At 42.9% G+C, this 19,436-nt stretch overlaps 1 protein-coding gene across 1 annotated transcript in view; it reads left to right on the forward strand.

Annotated features, from left to right (window-relative positions):
- Nucleotides 1–2,560: 2,560 nt before the first annotated feature.
- Nucleotides 2,561–19,436, forward strand: part of TXLNB (taxilin beta) — a 30,442-nt gene continuing 13,566 nt past the window's right edge. The window contains exons 1-5 of the mRNA XM_042796185.1: nt 2,561–2,963; nt 4,929–5,020; nt 8,893–9,063; nt 15,107–15,301; nt 16,979–17,098. Coding sequence (XP_042652119.1) covers nt 2,561–2,963; nt 4,929–5,020; nt 8,893–9,063; nt 15,107–15,301; nt 16,979–17,098 — 981 coding nt within the window. The remainder of the gene's footprint in view (nt 2,964–4,928; nt 5,021–8,892; nt 9,064–15,106; nt 15,302–16,978; nt 17,099–19,436) is intronic.

The following is a 19,436-nucleotide window of genomic DNA, read 5'->3' on the forward strand; positions in this document are numbered from 1 at the left end:
TGAGGCCAACTTTTAAACATCTTGTGTCCTTGATTCGAAACATCCAGTTTCCCTTCATTCACCCATGTTTTTCCCTTATTACTGAGAAACACCATGCATAAATCGCTCGCTGCTGTTGATTTAAAGCCTCCTGTGCTTGCAGGCATACTTTGTGATTCGTGTAGGAGGAAACCGTTAGCTGGACAGTGCTGCTCCATGAGTGATGGGGCTGGGGGCTGGGAGGCAGCCAGGGGAGAGAGTCGGGGTGCAGTGAGAACCACGTTGGCTTGTGCCTTATTACAAAGAGGGGGAGATAGTTGGAAGAGAAATTCATCTTTGGAAATGGAGCATTTAGCGATCCTGGTCTCTTTCTGTGATGAACATATTACAAAATTAGCTAGTTTAAATTGGGGATATACTTTGTGAGACTTTTGTTCTGTCTAGCCAAGAGCTGGTGATCCTATGTTTTCTAGCTGATTGATTGCCAATTGCCAATTAGCTCAAATTAATGAATACAGTTGTAAACACTAATCTGAACATGTCAGGGAGAAACACATATTTTGCGGAGCTTCTAGCTTACCGTTTACAATAATCTTACTGACCTTGAATTAATCAGCAGTTAATTAACTCAGACTGTAGTCTAATGTTCATGCTACCTGGAATTTTTTACTTAAAATGCACATGTAGGGTTTACTCTTTCAATGTAAATTAAACTGAATATGACAACAAATCAGATGGATATAATTTTACAGTCACATTGCAGTGATATAATGACGATGCCACAATCAGGAAGGAAAGAATGGGATGCATCTGCCTGACAGGATCTGTGAGACCACGTCCAGTTACCTTCCCAAGCCATTCCTGCTGGCGAGTTGTGCATGTGGAGGACTTCAGGGGCACGGATTTATAGCTAGCAGTTTTCAAGCACATCCTGAGCCCCACTCAAAGCTTTCAATTATTTGCCTGAAAGATGATAAACCATAATATTTGACTATCTTATCTGTAAGTCCAGTCAAATAGCTAGACAATCACAGCTTGAAAAACATTGCCTTAGCGATGGCCATCACTGCACTTCCAAACATCAGTTTGACTGGGGAGATTTTAATAGCAAACACTGAGTCAGGTATTACAGTAAATTACATCTCTCTTATCATATACTGCCTTTGTCCAAGTTAGTTTATAATTTTGAAAGCTGTAAAAATTTAGACACCATAGAAGATATATGTTACGGCCAACTGAACAGTGAACAAAATGCTTCCTAGTTAGCTCCATGTTTTCAAAGCAAGTTGTCATTTAAAAAATAGGAAAACAACCACCTCAGATGCTGGAACAGAACCAAGAAAGCAATCTTCTTCCTCTTGTCATTCCCTACTGGCACCATCGTAAATCATATCATTAAAGAGAGGAACAAAAATCAGCCTGAAAAAGAGAGAGAAAAGACTCATGACTATAAAGAGTAGAGAGTACTGTAGTCAAGCAGAAGCGGGGGCTAGCTTCAGTGCGAGACCTGGCTGTGCACCCCACACCTCGTGCGGGCAATGCAGCGGTGACAGCAGCTCTGCAAGCACTCTGAGAAGGATGGAGCCTTCTCTACACTGAGTTTTCCAGCCGCACACAGTCAAAGATGCTAGCCCACTCCTTGCAGGAGCTGGGAGCAGGCTCCCGGGCCGCTCTCGCTGACACCCTCATCGCCGGGGCCCAGGTAAGCTGGACCAGCCTCCGGAAGAACACAGGCACGTCTGGAGCTCTGGATTCACCTGGCTGAGTGTAGCTGCTCAAAGACATGAGAAAACAAAAGCTTCCCTTTGCAAATTGGGAACAACTTATGTGAAATTTGCCCCAGAAAACACCACAGACTATCAACCCATGTTACGCCTGGTCCGGTTTACTTCACTAATTTATTCTGTATTTGTACTTTGTCAAACAAGCTGTTAGCAGCACGCAGCAAGTACAAGAGAAGAGCAGTTTAAAGATGTTTATCTTATTCTTTGCCACTACTGTGACAGTCCCAAGCCAGGCCACTCATAGATCAAACACCACACTGGGCTGTCCAAGAGCACAGTGCAATTTTTGGTGCACTAGTTTCATTTAAAATATTCCTTTTTCGTGATTATTGACTTAAAATGTGCCAGTGGGGGAGAAATAGGAAATGAAACTGATTCAGCTCTGAAGTGAAGCTGCCCATATCAGGGACCAGTGTTGCAGGTAAACAGATCAAGAAAAGTAAACATGTGGAAAATAGTATGTTCAGGGATGGAAATGGTGTAAATGATCCAGGTGTCATTTCATGTCTTATTGCTGGCAACAGGAATAAAAGGTTTTGATTTCTAAGTATTAGGGTTGGGCAGGCTTTTCCTCTTGGAAAGTTTATAATTTGCTTTTCTCCCTGCAGGCAAATCACCTTGGTTGTTCATTTAAGTGCGACATATTTATCAAGCCAGAGCCGACTGATGGGCTGCCATCCCAAATTCCACACAAAATCACTCACATGCTGGCCGAGCTTTGGGAACAGTTAGAAGACTAATTTCATGTGCTTATAAATTAACCCTCCGTTTGTTTGCTGCCAGGTACTGCACCAAGCATGGAGAACGACCAGTCTCCCACCTCGCCCGGGCAGGATGTCCAGGGGCAGAGCGGGGACAAACCTGCCCTCAGCTCGCAGCCCCCCGCTCCAGCACCCATGGAGCAGCCGAGCACCCAGCCTGAATCTGCCGTGTGCGACATCTCAGAGGAGCTGAGCAGGCAGCTGGAGGACATTATTAACACCTACGGGTCTGCCGCAAGCCTGATGGAGAAGGAAAGTGCCGCTACGGGAACTGACAGGCCTGAAAAAGTAGAGCCAAGCAGCACGGAGGATGCGGAGTATGAAGATGCAAATGAGGAGAGTGAGAAAGAGAAGGTGGCTCCTGGAGATGCTTCCAGAGTGAAGGAGCCCAGCAGCAGCAAAGAGCAAAAGCTGGAGAAGAAAATCCTGAAAGGACTAGGCAAGTATTTATGTACTTATGCAGTCCTCCTGCGAACAGATGTAAGACCTCCCTGGCCCTTGCTCTTTCCCATGTTAAGCTTCTGCCGTGGATGATAGGGACTTTGAGTTATCACTGAAAATTACAGTATAACTTTTCTCTAATTGATAATTATTTTCAGCAATTACCTGACAGATACATGTAGGCTGTATCAGATATTAGTCCTTCTAAAACCAGAAAAGATTAGGATTATATCACACAATTCTGATGTACTATTGGGCCACCTAAACTAGTTAGTCAAAGCTGTGAGTCTGACAACACACTGCAGAAAGTTTCTTCTTAAATGAAGGAAAACCTGGCCTCTCATTTGTGCCTCAGTAAATTTTTCCTTCCCCTGCTTCCTCAGGTACGACTTCTCACCTGTCATAGTGGTGCTAATGGTGCCACTATGTGGCATGGGAATCTGCAGAACAAATTCACTGTCTTGCCCAGGTTATTTTTCACCTAGCAGACCTCCAAACTTATCAAGCACTATATAAAATAAGCCAATACACGTTTTCTCTCTAAACACAGTGCTTAGAGAGCGGCACCTGGGCCGTGGCAGGGCTCTGTTAGCTGAGCTAGAAAAGTCTTCAGCGAGTTTTTGTAAAGTATGTCCTTTCTGCTGGGCAGCCACTAGAGAGCAATGTAGTTACATCCCAATCTAGCAAACATGTAATTTATTTACCTTCTTACATTTAACTCCAGCCAATCTTCAAGCCTCTCCTTTGTGTGAGAACCCAAACCCAACCACAGACTAAGCCTATAGAAAAACCACTGCAGGACGTTCATACAGACAAAGGACTAAGCATAGGATGGAGCACGGATTTTTTCCCCCAATTCCTTGAATGTTCAGGAGAAAGGAAGTTCCTCAGTTTCTATTGTCTTGGCTTTGGTGCGGTTATTGGTACCTCTCCAAGATCAGTGAACACACTACCAAAGCACAGTTATCCAGCTGCACTTGCAACTGTTTTCACTGCAGGATTTGGGTTTAGCTCTCTACAATTTATTTATACTGGTGCTGTAGAGAGATCTTAGTGTGAAATTGTGGATTTTCTCTATAGACTGCACTAGACTTGAAGCAGAAAAAGTCCAGCCTAAAGCAGAAAGCAGATTTGCTCTCACAGCTTCAGGAAAGAGGAGCATCTGGAAAAGCACGGCCAAGCCCCTGGCACCACAGCCAGTCTTATCTCCAGGGACACCAGGAACATGTTGTATTTGATGTACAAGTGGTGTTCAAGCTCCAGCACGTACTCAGGGCTGAAATGAATACCAAGAGGTATCAGAAGAGCAGCAATACATAAATGCCTACGCCATGATTTAGCTATGCCTGCTGAGATAGTTATTAGATTGTCTCTGGTATCTGTATTCTCTCCATCAATTCAGGGAACTGATTTACACCACTGTCATGTACCCCAGACCACCTGGCAGTACCTGCCTCTCTCTGTTTCCATCCACACCGTAGTCTCTGTACCTAACTTAAGCTTTCTTATGTCTTGTATGGCTTGAGCAGCATGGGAGCTGAGTACATCAGCTTTGATCAGTTTTCGCCTGTAAAGAAGTCTGGTTTCCGAGCCTTTAGGGTCCAGGCCCCTTCCATCCTATTTGAGTCAAATATGCCATATATGTGACCCAGTCAGGTTGAAAAAAACATTACATAAAAATAAGATTATACAGGACAGAAGCATTTCACAGCCAGTGCTTTTGCTAGAAGACAGCACATTACTGAGGTCTGAAATGGAGGAAAATTCAAGCGTATTTGTTCTTATGGGGAGAAATAAAACCCAGGAATTCATAGCAAAAAATATTCCCTTTCTGCCAAAATGCCTCATTTCTCCCTGACTTTTTACAGATTCATTCATCAAACAACCAATTTCATAACAGTACATCAGCTACAAACTACATCTACCATCAAATCTCTGCTTTTTTTTTTTTTTTTTTTTTAAGGGAAGGAAGCCACTCTACTGATGCAAAGCTTGAACAAGCTGAATACTCCAGAGGAGAAGCTGGATCTGTTATTTAAGAAGTATGCTGAGCTGGTTAGTACAGCATTGGTTCTTTTCTGTTCAAAGTGTCTATACATGAAGGTATAAAGAATGTATGCCATGCAGCATGGTCAAACCTCATGTGGTAGTAGTATCTGTCCTGTTAAGTGAATCCCAAAATGAGTGTTAGGGTCAAATAAACAATTATAGGTAAGAAGGAGAAAAAAAGTAAAAAATGAGAAAAGCAAGCTGGACTTTGGGTTAAAAAGTTGATGAGGCAGAATATTTGTACTTAAAGGCAAATCTACCAAACCAACTCACACTGGAGACTAGGGTCTAGACTCCTGCCTCTACCTTCTGCAGGGAGTTTTGCATACCTCTGTATGCAGGTATTGCTTTAAATTACATATTGGTGATTTAATCAAAACGAAAATAATACAGGGCTTAGAATAAAATGTTAGGAAGCAGAAAAACAGGAAGTAGAGAACTGTGGCTAATCATGAGAGAAACCACAACACAGTGAAATGAAGAGTCAAAGCCCCTGCCACCCTTAATGTCACCCCTGTAACAATACCACCTGCCTGAATCTATTCTTTCCACACTTAAGATGGGTTATTTTCAGATCAAGTATCTTCTTCTAAGTAAAGGACTCTTTGGCCATAAGCTGTGGAAGTCTTACAAATGAAAAGGCTGCAGCATTTTACAGTTTGTGGAGTATTGAAAAATGTGCCAAGCAGAACATTGACTTTATAATTGGTTTTATGCACAGATATGTCCATGTCTCATTATAATGTGAAGTTCGGCTTTTCCTTTTTTTCATGTAAAATTCTCCAGTTTCATAAACTGGGCTCAGGCTGTTTATGGTTTAGCTTGTGCTTAAAGGGACTTCATGCTCATGGATTAACTGAAATAGATCTTCTCCCTCTATAACATACTCTCTGCTGCATTCGAACATCATTGGAGCACTGTATAAAACAGGAACCATACTGCCAGTAGCACATGCAGGAGAAAGGTGCTAAAACACAAATTCAGAGCATTCAGTTTTGACATGAAATGTCAGTAAAATAAATAATTTAATAAATACTATGAAAAGCTTGTTGGAGAAAGCCTTACATTGCTCACTCAGCATGGCTGAGGGCTGTAAGCATGATTAATAACTTGTCATCGGTCGGCTGTAGTAGTTGCCACTCCCTCTGCTCCCTCTTGTCCATCCCCATCACACCCTTCAGGTCACTTTTTTGCTTTTGCTGAGTTGCTTTCCAGCCAGATCAGCTCCCTGGTCTGGTGAACGATGTGGTGACACGGGCACTTGTTGCAGCAGGGCTCAGGGGAAGGTGCAGCCAGGTGCCGGGCAGAGCTGGGTGCTGGCAGTGGCTTCGGATGCGTTAGGGAGTGCTGCTGCTGGCGGTGGCTTTAGAGGCTGCATCTACTCGGGGACCCTGTACAGCACCAGCGCTTCCCCACAGCCACCCATCTATGTGCTATTTAACTGTTAGCCATCTATATGCTATGTAACTGTTAGCACTTGCCCTGGCACAGTCCATAGAGACGGGTACACTGGTAAATGGAAGACATCAGGGAAGAGCACAGGCTGGTGTGAAGGAATCCGTGCCTGCAGAGTGGGGAACAAGACAGTGTAGCCGTCTGGGCACAAGCTGTGCCACACTGCTCACTGTCAGAGGACGTTTTATTCATCAATACTGGTGTAGGCAGAGTGGCTGGGGTTAGTAAAGCAGACTGTGCTTTACTTCAGCTTTTACCTACAAAGAGCTGTTGCAGAATTGTTTGCGACCAGTTTATTTTCAGAGGTCCTGATGGTCTTGCAAGTGCAGGGTGCAAGAACGATACATTGATAAATAAATACGAGTGTTGTCATTGTCTGAAGTCGGGTCAAGGTAGAACTTTTTTTTCCTGAATTGGTAGTTTATCTTTCTAGGTCAGCCTTCCAAAATCAGAGTTCCTTCTATTTGTAGCTAATTTTAGCTAATATTTCACTAATTATCCCTAAAATATTGTAATTGACAGTCCTTTTGTCATTCCTATTTACCTGTGAATTCCCTTCTTCAGTGCAAAAGTAACACCATGTCTTAGACATTCCTAAGAACTTTGAAATATAAGTTTCTAGCACAAGCAATTTGTATGGAAAAAAAAAAAAAAAAAAGAGAAAAAAATGCTTGGAAGACTTCTCATATCATGATTAAGACCTATTTTATTCTAAGTCTCCTATCTCAAGCACAGCTTGAGTGAATCATCTAAAATTTGGATAAATCATTATCCGCTCGGCACAGACTGTGCATGCAAAATGTGAAGCAAAAAGAACATTTTTTGTGTTTTTAAAATGGAAGGGGAAGGGGCCAAAATCAAGCTTATAAAGGAAAACACATCTCAGCCTTAATTACAGAAAGGCTATTTTTTGCCTACAATACTGGAAAAATTATTTCAGCTCATGCAGCTTGATTAGGTGCAAAAGCCCCTATTCTGATCTATGGGGGTAAAACCTCTCAATACACGTGCTGGAAGTTGGACATAAACTGCAAATATACTCCAGGCTGGTGATTGCATTGTTTTGTGGTATGCTTAGCTGTGATTTGATTGATAATACACAGAGCCCTGTACTGTAAGCATAAATTACAGAACATCTGCAGAAAGCAGATCCTTAGGCAGAGAAAGTGTAAAATATGATGCCTGTTGACTGCCTTGTTTGAGCTGCACATCATTCCCCTGTATTCACAGACTTTTCCAGTCATATTGGGGTTAATTATTAATACTAGTGGTACTATATTATTTAGATAATGTAATCTTAATAGCAACTGTTGTTATTAAGGTTTGCAATTTGCAGCTCATGTGCTGCTGGTTTTCAACCAGAAAACATCTGGACTTCAGAAACACCTTGCAATGTATGCATGCCTGTAATACAGTGAGGAAGGCTGCTGTGTGTTGGAATGGGAGATAAAATCTTTAAAAGCTTCAGGGGTAAAATACTTCTTTGACATGACTGGTATGGTGTTAATTTGCAGTGCAGGACATTTTTTCAAAACAGCCAATAATAGGCACATGTCAGAAGAAAAGACCACCAGTCTGTGCAGGGACGGCTGCTAGCAATTCTGTTGCTGCCCCTCATCACTGCTCCAAATTCAGCCTCCTCCCTGTCAGCCCCCTAGGGAAGGCAGGAGCCACGCACCCACAGAAGCAGCGGGTTCCCAAGTGAACATCAGGGACTGTCCATGGTTTCTTCCGTAATTACATGGAGCCGAAGAGCCCCAGAGAGGTTTGATTCACTGTAACCCACCCCATTAGCGATGGGACATTCAGAAATACAACTGACAGACACTCCCACGTGCTCCCATGAGCAAGAGGAGGTGCCCATGCATCATTTTGGGGAACTCTTCCCTGAAGAGCATTCTCCTCCATCAACAACAAAGCCCCCACACAGACAGCATCCTTGGTCTCCAGCACCTCTTTTGCTGTTGTTTTTTTCAGCAGTTTCCTGGGTATCTAGGAAGTCACTTCTTTTTCAGAAAGCTGCAAAACAGAATGAGCAACTATTATGTTACCTCATGTTCTGGTGAAATCTCACCGTCTAAAGCACTTCCAGCTGCTCCAGTTCCTAACGCTGAAACAAAAATAAAAACCTCACAGCTGTCCTTCAGAGAAATTCAAACCAAAGAAGGAAGGGCTGCAACGGTGTGACAAGAGTTTAAAAAATTATATTCGCCCACCCACAGTGCAGCACACTTGGGACTGTTGCAGTGAGCAGGCTTGGGACTCTCTCTAGGTCACTCATTCCTCTCCCATTAGCACTGATAAATACAAAATATTTCCTAAGGGTTTAAGAAAGTGGGAAGAATTTCCCCAAACCAAAAGAATTAATTTTCTTTTCTTTCCTGTCCCTCTTTGTTCCATTTGAATCCCTGTTCCCTGCTCAGCTTGAAGAGCATCGTGCGGAGCAGAAAAAGCTCAAGTACCTGCAGAAGAGGCAGGCCCAGATCACCAAGGAGAAGGACCAGCTGCAGAGTGAGCACAGCCGAGCCATCCTCGCCCGCAGCAAGCTCGAGAGCCTGTGCCGGGAGCTCCAGAGGCACAACAAAAACCTCAAGGTGAATCGCGGCCCTAGCAGTGGGGAGGAGGAAGATGCTCATGCCTTGCTATCTTGCTCTAGTACCAAATCAAAGAGATGTTTGCACCTGCAAGTGCAATGTGTAGATACGCTCTTGTCTTGAGGCCCCTTTGCACCAAGACCCCTTTAATCTTCATTTGGAAACACCCAAGCACTTTTGGACATTGAGTCTGCCCACATTAGCTGTAATCCCTCCTTGCGTTATCAGGCAGCTCAGCGCAGAGAAAATGGGAGATGCGAGCGGCCAGGTCCCTGAGACCGTAGGTGGGAATGCATGGGCGTGGACAGAAAAATAGGAACACCAGCTTTGCTCCAGGGGCCTCACAGAAGGCTGGCGGGTGTTTTCATGCAATTTGAGCACTGTGACGTTTTCAAGTGGTCTGTGAGGGTTAGTCAGTCAGGACATTTGCCTCAACAAGAAGGATGGCAACACTGTTTGTGGAAGTTGTTTGGATTACAAGAGTTGGTTCAAAAGGAAATTTTCAGGAGTGTCAAAAAGCTGGGCTCTGTATGCCATGTCTGCTTATTGCTTGGTGCATCACACCATTTAAATGTGAAATTTATAATATGATTATGCTTCTTGAAAAATTTTAGGTTCAAGAATATATTTCTGTTGTGATCTTTTTTTTCCGAGTACATGTTAGTGATGGTGGTATTATTATACAAAAAGCTTCTGCTTTGATCTATTCAAAATCCTTCTTTATGGGGATATAGTTATGTATAGAATTACACATACGAATTGTCAGCATCAAGAATTTCACCTGATATAACCTCTATTAACTGTAACGGATTTTCATTTATTTCTACCAGCTCAGGAGCAGGCCTTCAGGGTCTAGCTTTGACTTTCATTGTACATTGGTAAGGATATAGCTGGGAGGGGAAATGGCCACATATACACTCAAACTATGCACTAGCAGAAGGACAAAAGCAGATTAACAGATAATTAAGAAAACTAGAAGCAAATGTCTGTGTGCTCAGTTATAGTAGTGCAAAACTGGCAGTGCCAATTAAATTTATGCCTGTCATTTGTACCAGTCCTGAGCTATACTTTGATATTGATCCACACTGATTTACCAGACTGTCTTTGGGCAAAATCTTTCAACAGAAATACAAGCCAGTTTTAAAGTGATTTAAGAGTACTGTGTATGGTGCTTTGCATAGACTTAGCTGAGATTTTTAAGACAAACAAATCAGTGGAACAAACCAGTGGAAACAGGGTATAGAGAAAAACTCATTATATTTGGAAAGCATACTTGGAACAAGTTTTGTTGAATTCCTCACCACAGTTTCCCAGCTACCATATGCTTATTAATCTCACTACTAGAGAGTATGATTTTTCCTTTCTCTTTGCATATAAATACTTCATTACACATTTCATCATTACATTTAGGAAAGTCTTATTCCAACATCTTTCCAATTATTGGACTGTTTTACTTTGAGATTAGGTCTCCTAAATAAACCTATCCATTTCAGTCTCAGTTCTAATTTTTATTCTGTACTTAGGCCAAGTGAACCAGAAAAGGTACCTGAGATGGTCTTGTAGTAGGAAACAGTGTTCAGATTTTGGCCACTTTTTCTAAAAATTTGGAGACCTTTTAAGAAGCCCAGAATACTAGCTTTCCTCTGGTTCCTGTGCTTTCAGTGTAAAAAACCCCAAAGTTAAGTAAGACTGTAAGACAAAATAAACTTGGAGAATGAATGAGGATTATATTAATAAGAAAAAGCATTCGATACCTTTATCCATCTTTATCCCTCTAAGAATTTTAACATAGTTCTTGGAATATTTGCTTTTAAGCTTTAGCTCCTGGATATCTGTGAATCTCCAAAATCTCATCTTCTGTTTATTTAAATGAGTACAATTCTCTTTCGCTCTTTCGCTTATGACTGTACTGACAGGGCCCAAAACAGGAGAATCCATCAAATGCTATTTTTAAAATCTCATGCTTAAGTAATTTTTATTTTGGTTTTGGCAGGACAGAGAAGCTGATTCATAATTTTTTAGCACTTGGGATTAGCACTTCTGATTATGTTCCAAATCATGGAGAATAAAAACTGTAGGAGATTGTGTTATTTCAATAGCAAAGGAGAAACCTGGCCTGTCCAGATCACAAACCTCCTCTGACTTGCCATGTGGTACATTATATGCACATCACGTCATGTAAATGTTGTCTTCACTCATCTGGTGTGTGGAATTCCCATTAACTGGAGATCGGTGCAGCCAAGTAGTGATGAATATGCAATGTGGAGCTGTGCTGAAAATCCACAGGGCAGATCAGAGAAGAAAAATTTCTGGTTAGTATTGGATACTGGCCTCAAAATACTGACTTACTTACAGTCCAGCTATTCAGATTATTTCCTTGCAGTTACACTTCACAGAAGAAAACAGATGTTTAATTCTTTCTCCAAGAAAGGCGGAATAAATGTTCGTGAAATAGCAGAATGCATTCCCACTGCAATAGAGAGCAGCTCTGCTAATACCAGCACAACTAATTTCTCTGCATGGTGTTTGAGTTCTGACAATTATCTGACAGTTTGGTGGCTACTTAGCATCTTGTAGTGACATGAACATCTCAGGTACCTTGTCCTTCCTGCTACCAGGCATTAAGCAATGACTTTCATACAAATATCACAAAAGTCAACTGATTCGATTATGGGCTCAGCTCCAAACTGTAGCAGAACGTGTGTCCAGAAATTAAGAGAACGATTCATCGAAAATAAGGAGTCTGTGCTCATGTTGTCTCAGGTGATATGACTTCAGCAGACCAACAGTCTTCCTGAGTTCCCCCAGAGAGGTATGAGGACTGCTCTGCTCCCTCTAACTGAGCAAGCCATGAGCTCTGGACTCCATACAGCCACTTCAGCTGAAACAGCAGTAACACAAACCAGAAGTCAGTCTTCAAGCCTCCAATTTGGGGGAAAGCTTAAGGAACTTTATACTATGGGATCTTGAAATGGAAAGGACTAAGGAACCTATTGGAAAAAAAGTGCATTTTCTCAGGTTACAGCAACAGGTATAGCAAAGGGTTGGGGCTGTAGTCTTGTGATAACAAAACCCGGGTGACAACGATGATTTGAGGTTTGCCAGACTGTGCCTGCCCAGGTGAGGTGGATGAAGGGGACCTGGCCCCACAGCCCCGGAGCAGAGCTGGCAGGGACACAGGGCTCTGCTGGTGGCACTGTGGGCATCCAGCCCCCTCCCTGGCTCCAGTGCAGGTGAAGAATCAGCAGTAAGCTTTTACATCCAGTAAAGGCTCATGTTTAAAGCAGACACCTCAAAAGACCCATCGCTATTCCCATGGTATTATCAGTAGCACTTAGAAGCCTCTGAGATTGAAACTGCATTGAAACTGGTCCTTAGGGACCGGGCACCAGCCCACCACCAGCATCGCAGGCAGCTCCAGGGCACAGAGGGGTTGGTTCCTTGGCGCAGGGAAGAGGCAATGCCTGCAGGTCTCCGCACAGTGCTGTGGCCACACAGTCGCCTTTCTGCTCAGCCGGCTCCTCTCACCCACCCCCAGCCCCAATCTGTACCTGGGGTCTCAAGGATTTAACAAATCCCTGTCGTTTTATGAGGGACTCTGAGGAGCTTTCTGGGACACACCCCAGCTCCCCCCCGCAATCCTCCTTAGATATCTTCTTCTCCAAAGCAGAAGAGGTCAAGAGAAATACCATGCCCTACAACTAAATGCTTCCTGGCTCAGTGTCTTTAATCATGAATCTTTGTGTTGTCTCTGTGCTCTGTGTAATTATTCTAGCTCAGAAGAGAGGATGAGCAGGAAATAAGATCCTCTGAGTAACACATACACGGGTTGGGGTTTTTTTACATTTGAATGATTGCTACTCTCAGGATGTCTCATTTCACCTTGTAACAGAACTGTTCAGTGTGACATAAGCACAACCCACCAATTTTTTGTTTTATATTCAGCTGGATTTATTACTCCAGAGAGCTTTAAATCACAGCAGTGGCATGTTATAACACCATTTGGTCCACTGAAACAATAAAGTATTTTGGAGGAAGGATGTTTTGAAGCCACAGAAATAGGAATCCAGACATGCAAGTTCAATTTCTCACTCTGATTTCTTGAAGTGAAAGCACCTGGTGACTCTTCTACCTGCTCAGGGCTGCACCTATACAATGGACAACTAGGAGGCATGAGCAGTTTTAAAAACAGTGCATTAGAGATAAAATAGAGTTCTGACTTGGCCAAAACTACCTAGGAATTCAAGTTAAATTTATCAATGTTTCAAACAAAAATTAAAAGGGTGACATTGTTTGTAAACATTCCCTTTCAAAAGAAAATTAAATGTTTTGTTTTAAGAATACTATAGCAGTTGATTTAAAACACCTGAGTAGAATTTTTAACTCTACTTTGGAACAGCATTTCTTTTTCGATATTGTACTAAAAGAGTTAAACAAAAAGTAACGACGAAAAGAAGACAGCTCAATTTCTGGTCAAGCAAAATGTTTCAGGCTCACTCAAAATAAATCTCACTATTTAAAATAAATAAATAGATATATAAATAAGAGAGCTTCTCTTTCATCTTGCTGCAGATTTTTCATGTGTCTAATTTCTAACCCAGGTGCTGAACCAAGACACCCCCCCCCCACACACACACACCCCCTGCTGATTTGCCCAGCTCCATCTGAAATTCTTTCTTCTTCCTAAGAGTGAGAGTCCTTCTGGGACACACAGATATGTTCTCGTGTAAACTGCAGAGCACATCAGGGCTTCATGGTGATTTCTGTGCACTACAGTATTATTAGCACTGATGGCTCCAATACTTTCCTCCCATTATCCAAGGCATTGTTATCTCTATTACTCCCTGGTTAGCAAAAGGACAAACGTCCCCTACCTTGAACAGCAGCTGTCCAAGATCAGATTTGTGTTGTGCATGCTAAGTAGAAATTGGGTCATTTGGTATTTGTCTTACTTTAAGAGTAGGGCCTTGAATCAACACCTTTTATGTCACATTTGTGATCTAAATTATACCTCATTAGAGTCAGCTAAGGCTTTATTCAAGTATATTTATAGAAAATATCCATATGCACTGTTATCAGAGATTTTTATGTAAATGACTATGCTAGTTGAAACCTTATTAGAGTATGCTATTTGCGTGCTGTGGAGTGGGTTCTTAATGTGGTTCTGGCATGATTTATAACTAGAGCAGATATGGTCCTAGCTGCTGTATGTTAGGATTACTTTCCTCAGGAGGGCAGACTGCCCTGGAAGCAAACCAGTAGGGAATAAAAAGAGTCCATATATCTGGATTTGAAGCAATGAATCCAGACTCTTTCTGCATTGTCTCTTATATAAACAAATCCAAACCAGAATTTCAATAATTGGTCAAAAAAAAAAAAAATTAAAAATCTATCAGTCTTTCTCCCAGCAAAATTCTGATTCTCTGCTTTGATTCTGTAAGAAACAGCTCAGAATCTTTCCCTGTCCACCACCTAATAAATTAGTGCAAATGTTGGTGTCAGTTAAAAAGTTAGGGAAGGAAAACTGAGGAATTAGGAGGGATTCTACAGGAAGTGGTGGATTTCTGTTAAAAATAAAAATCCCAAAGACCATAAATTTGATATGAGGATTCTTAGTTAAAAGGAGGCATATTAAAGGGTGATTTTTTAATTCGGTCAAAGAGAATTTTGATAAAAGAGCTTTTGTCTACTTCCACCAAGTATCTTCTTCCAAAGCAAAAGCTGTGCTGCAGTATCATGAATCAAGACATGCACGCATGTCCCCTTTTCCAGGCTTGCTTTGATCTGAAACTCTGCTCTATGTCCATCTTTATAAATGCAAATTCTTAGTTCCCTAATTTTTTCAAGGCCACTATGTAATTTGCTCTGTAAATTTAGAATCATGCCTAATGTTGGAGCAGATGAAAGCAAGAAAATCTCCAGAGAGCAATGCAAACATGTATAATCCTTCAAAGGGAAGCCTCATGCTACTCTGAAACAATATCTTTCTGGAACCGCTTATTATGCGTCTTACATGACTGCGTTCTCTCCCATTTAACAACAGGAGGAAACAATTCAGCGGGCACGGGAGGAAGATGAGAAGAGGAAAGAAATAACTAATCATTTCCAGGGCACGCTGAGTGAAATACAGGCTCAGATCGAGCAGCAAAGCGAGAGGAACATGAAGCTCTGCCAGGAGAACACGGAGCTGGCAGAGAAGCTGAAAAGCATCATTGACCAGTACGAGCTGCGGGAAGAGGTGAGAGCAATGCCCTGGCTGCCCGCAGGGACAGGCAGCAAACCCGGCTTCCCCGGGGCAGAGCAGAAAGCACTGCTGGGCTGCCCTCCCCGCCGGCTACCATTCGGGTAGTCTCGTGGAGGTAACGAGGGCAGCCCCCACCACGCCATGCCATCCATGCAGCAAACCCGCCAGGCTCCGCGCGGCAAACTCTGCGGGCAAGGGGTGGTGTGGGCCAGCACCCACGGCAGCCTTGCCGCTGTGGGGAGAGGGGCCGAGGCACCCAAGCAGCAAGGCGTGCCAGCTGCCTGCTAGGCTGCCCCCCGACCCCCTCACAGCTCCCCCAAATCCCCGGGGACCTCCCATAGCACCCCTTTCTTGCTTCCCACCAAGTCCCCACCAGGCACTTCCCATCTTTTTGAACAGCCTGCTCTGCTGGTGATGCCAATTATATTTCTGTTCCCTCCAGACACAGGTTGCTGAAAAGGGCTCTGATGTTAATGCTTTGACCCTTCCCCAGAAGCAGAAAATCAAGAAGACAGAAAAAGGAGTCCCTTTGCATTGCAATAGATTCTTCTTTGCAGGCACAATGCTCGCCATAAGATCTAGCAGATAATAGACAGATGGGAAATTATTCTTTCTGTAAACATTAGAGATGGTCAGAAAGCTTTGACATAAAAAACCCCTCCAGTAAAATCCCGAACTACCATTTCTATTTTATTTTATGACAAACACTAACAAATATCACAGTGGGTCTTTACATTGTTTCTAAATACATTTACTGTGAGCCTCAGTGCAACCAGACAACATTATCATACTGAATAAAACATAAGTAATCTGTCCTTACAATCTGGAATGCCCAATGCAGTACATGCATTTCCAAATCTGTTGCATCATGTATGAAGTCTTATGCTGAATGAAGGAAATGTATGTTCCTGTCTTGTGGTTTCTATGAGAAGAATATTTAAAGCAGAGGGATGCACTCAGAATATTTGCTCCTGCAAATTTGATCTAAATGAAGCAAGAGTGAAGAGGGCTGTCAGCACCATTTACCTCCTGAAGGTCACCGTGGAGCCAGATGTTTTACAGGCCAGAGGAGGCCTCTGGTTCATCTGGTCTGATCTCCTCCACATCCCCATTCATGTGATTTCGCTCAGGCCCTCGAAGCCCACCTTGGGCATCTGCGGCCAGAGCAAAGGGGGTGTACGGGGCTTCTATTTACAGAAAGGACAGCATGAGCCGTGCACATGCTCCCAAGCACCGCAGGTGCAATGTGTCTCCAGACATTTATCCATACAGTGGCTTAGGTCCGTTGGCCACTTAACAGCTCAAAAAAAGTGTGGCCCCTACATATTTATTATTGATAAGCAGTTATGTGATCTTCAGTTATATTGGATTATACCAATGATTTATACCAGACCATAGAGCTGGCAAAGATGATAAGGCTTTTTTTTTTTTTTCCCCTTACAATAAATCAAAATAGACAATATAAACAAGGTTCCCTTCCCATGCAAATTATGGTACAGTTTGTTCTTATCAGTGCTGTAGTTTTTCAGTAATTGCAATAGATTGGGAGTCTTCCTGTTTTGCAATATTTTTGTCTCATGTGTGTTCCAGTAGATAGCTGTACATGTGTGAACATGAAGGTCTGTGTACATAATTAAACCTGCACATTCAGCAGAATTTATTTTCTTACAGCACCTTGATAAAATATTTAAGCATAGAGAACTTCAGCAGAAACTGGTGGATGCCAAGTTGGAGCAGTCTCAGGAAATGATGAAGGAAGCCGAGGAGCGACATCAGAAAGAAAAGGAATACGTACCTATCCTTCTAATCTGTCTGTCTTTTATCTAACTTTAGGCCAAAATGAGCCTGCATGCTATTTCACTAATTTACTGGTTCTTCAGGTCCGAGCTGGGATATGTCAGCAGAGATGCTTTTATTGCTACTGTCAATGCTTGACGTAAAGGAACAGTCTCTGAAAGGCTGCCTTCATTGGCATTTACAGTTTTTGAAGCAAACTGCAGAGCGGTAGGTTAGAGCACAGACTGCTCTAGCTAACTCATCGTCACTACACAGTTGATTCATCATGACATTGGGTCAGGCGATGTCATTAGTTTTCAAACTGCTCTGATATTTGATACTCTACCTCCCCACATGCTAAATGAGCACATTTAAACCACCAGAGAGGAGAGCAAGAACATGGCTGAAGGCTGGTATCCCCCCAGGCTCTGAGGCTCCCCAGGTGACCTCCTGTGGGTCTGGTTTTGCCAGTGGGGGAGCCTGTGACGGAGCCTCCCCTTCTCTTTTGCAGAGGTTCCCCTCCCCACAGTGGTCTGTCAGTGCCTCTTTCAGGCAGAAATGGTCTGGGTTTTTTTTACCAGCCCAGTCTGCCCGTTCCTCCCTACCTGGCAGAGAGGACACCCCTAGGAGGGGGACAGGGAAGAGCAGCTCCAGGCAGGATATCCCCTGCAGGCACAGCTGGGATGGGAGGAGGACACTCCTCCATGGTCTCACACGTTTTGCGACTCAATCAGAACAAAATTAATTTTCTCAGGCTGCCTGGTAGTTCCTTAGCAGTCCTCACACCTGCAAAGGATCAGAGTTCAACACTGACACCTAGTCCTTCTTCTCAGTGGTGGCAGCAGCTGAGACTACTCAGGGGGAGCAATGGGCTCTCATCAGCTGGAAGAAAGCTTTAGTTTTCACCAGTCCTCCAGCTAACTCAGGAGCAGCATGAAAGAGCTCGAAAAGGTATCATAAAATATGGATGAAAATGCAGGGCTCTAAGCCCTGTGGCTAGAGCACAAGGGAAACACAGCAAAGACCCCTTACCAAAAATTGCCCATAAGAGCATTTATTCTCTTTCTCTGCACTGATCTTGTAGCTTGGACACCCACTCCTGCTCAGCTTTACTCCCAGCTAAAGACTGAGGAGGAAGAGGAGCTGGAGCTTCTCCATGTGCACATCTGCATGTCACTGCATGACAATTTGTGGCTCAGCTGAGTTATTCCCTGTCACCATGAGGCCTATGTAAAGCCAAACCCCAAAATTTCATTATGATCATTGATTCCTTACAGATTCAAACCCCAGGAAACATTTCCAATAAATCCCTTACAACAACAAAGCAAATTTGGGCTTCCTTTACTGCTGTCACTGGGAGTTTGTCTACTGTGTACCACATTCCAGATACTGGGAAAAAAAAATAAAAGATATAAAAGACAGGGCATTGGCTCTGTGGAAAACTGACATATACAGCCTTGTATCAATGACCTTTCTTTCTGTGTCTCACACAATGTGAGTTTTGAAACTGCCTGTTGTCTATGACTGGCCCTGTTTCTAACCAAACCTTCATTGTGTATTTTATCCAGAACTGATACACACAGTTTTGGTATTTTCATTTCTTTTAAAGCAGTGAAAAGTCATTACCATCTACATTTGGGGTGGGAGATTTTCTTTGTGGCTTTGCTGTATGTATGACTAGCACCTATGAAATAACAGGTTCAGAAAAAAAGCTACAAAGCCTTTAAGCAGTGGGTGTATAATATGCACCATGTACAAAGAATATTTTTCACACTGTCCAAACTAATGTTTAAAACCCCTGCCTCTGAGGTAGGCTGGTGATGTATGGCTGTATCACCTCAGAGCAAGGTAGATTTAGCTCAAGAACTTAGGTGACTGGCCAAAAGCCATGCAATGAGTCAAGGTATGATTAACATGCTGTGATTCATCACAGGTAGCCCAGCACCCAGGGAGCTGTCCTACACTTGTCTCCCACCTCAGTCCTATTGCTGAGCTCTTAGTCTCACCCACCCAGCTATTGTGCTAGTGTCTGTGGGAGTCGTGTATATATACGTATGTATGAAATCAAGGTGGTTTTGATGGAGTCATCTAATTTAGCTGTATCTCTCTCCAGCTCAGCAATGTGCAAATTCAGAGCCTTACTGCATTTCAGCATCCCATCATTTGAAGGAACAACTTTCAGAACCTTTCCATACCATTTTTTACATCCCTGTGCATGACTTTTGCTGCAGGATTTTGCAAGTGTCTTTAAATGAAACTTTTTGTACTATTTTATCTGTTTGATTACTCCTTGAAGGCTCACTTTGATGTCTTCCTAGGCAGTTCTTCCATGTAGAAATCCTTGCCCCTGTAC

This window comes from Tyto alba, unplaced genomic scaffold (genome assembly GCF_018691265.1).
Source record: "Tyto alba isolate M040663 unplaced genomic scaffold, T.alba_DEE_v4.0 Super-Scaffold_22, whole genome shotgun sequence".
In the NCBI taxonomy this organism is placed as follows: Eukaryota; Metazoa; Chordata; class Aves; order Strigiformes; family Tytonidae; genus Tyto; species Tyto alba.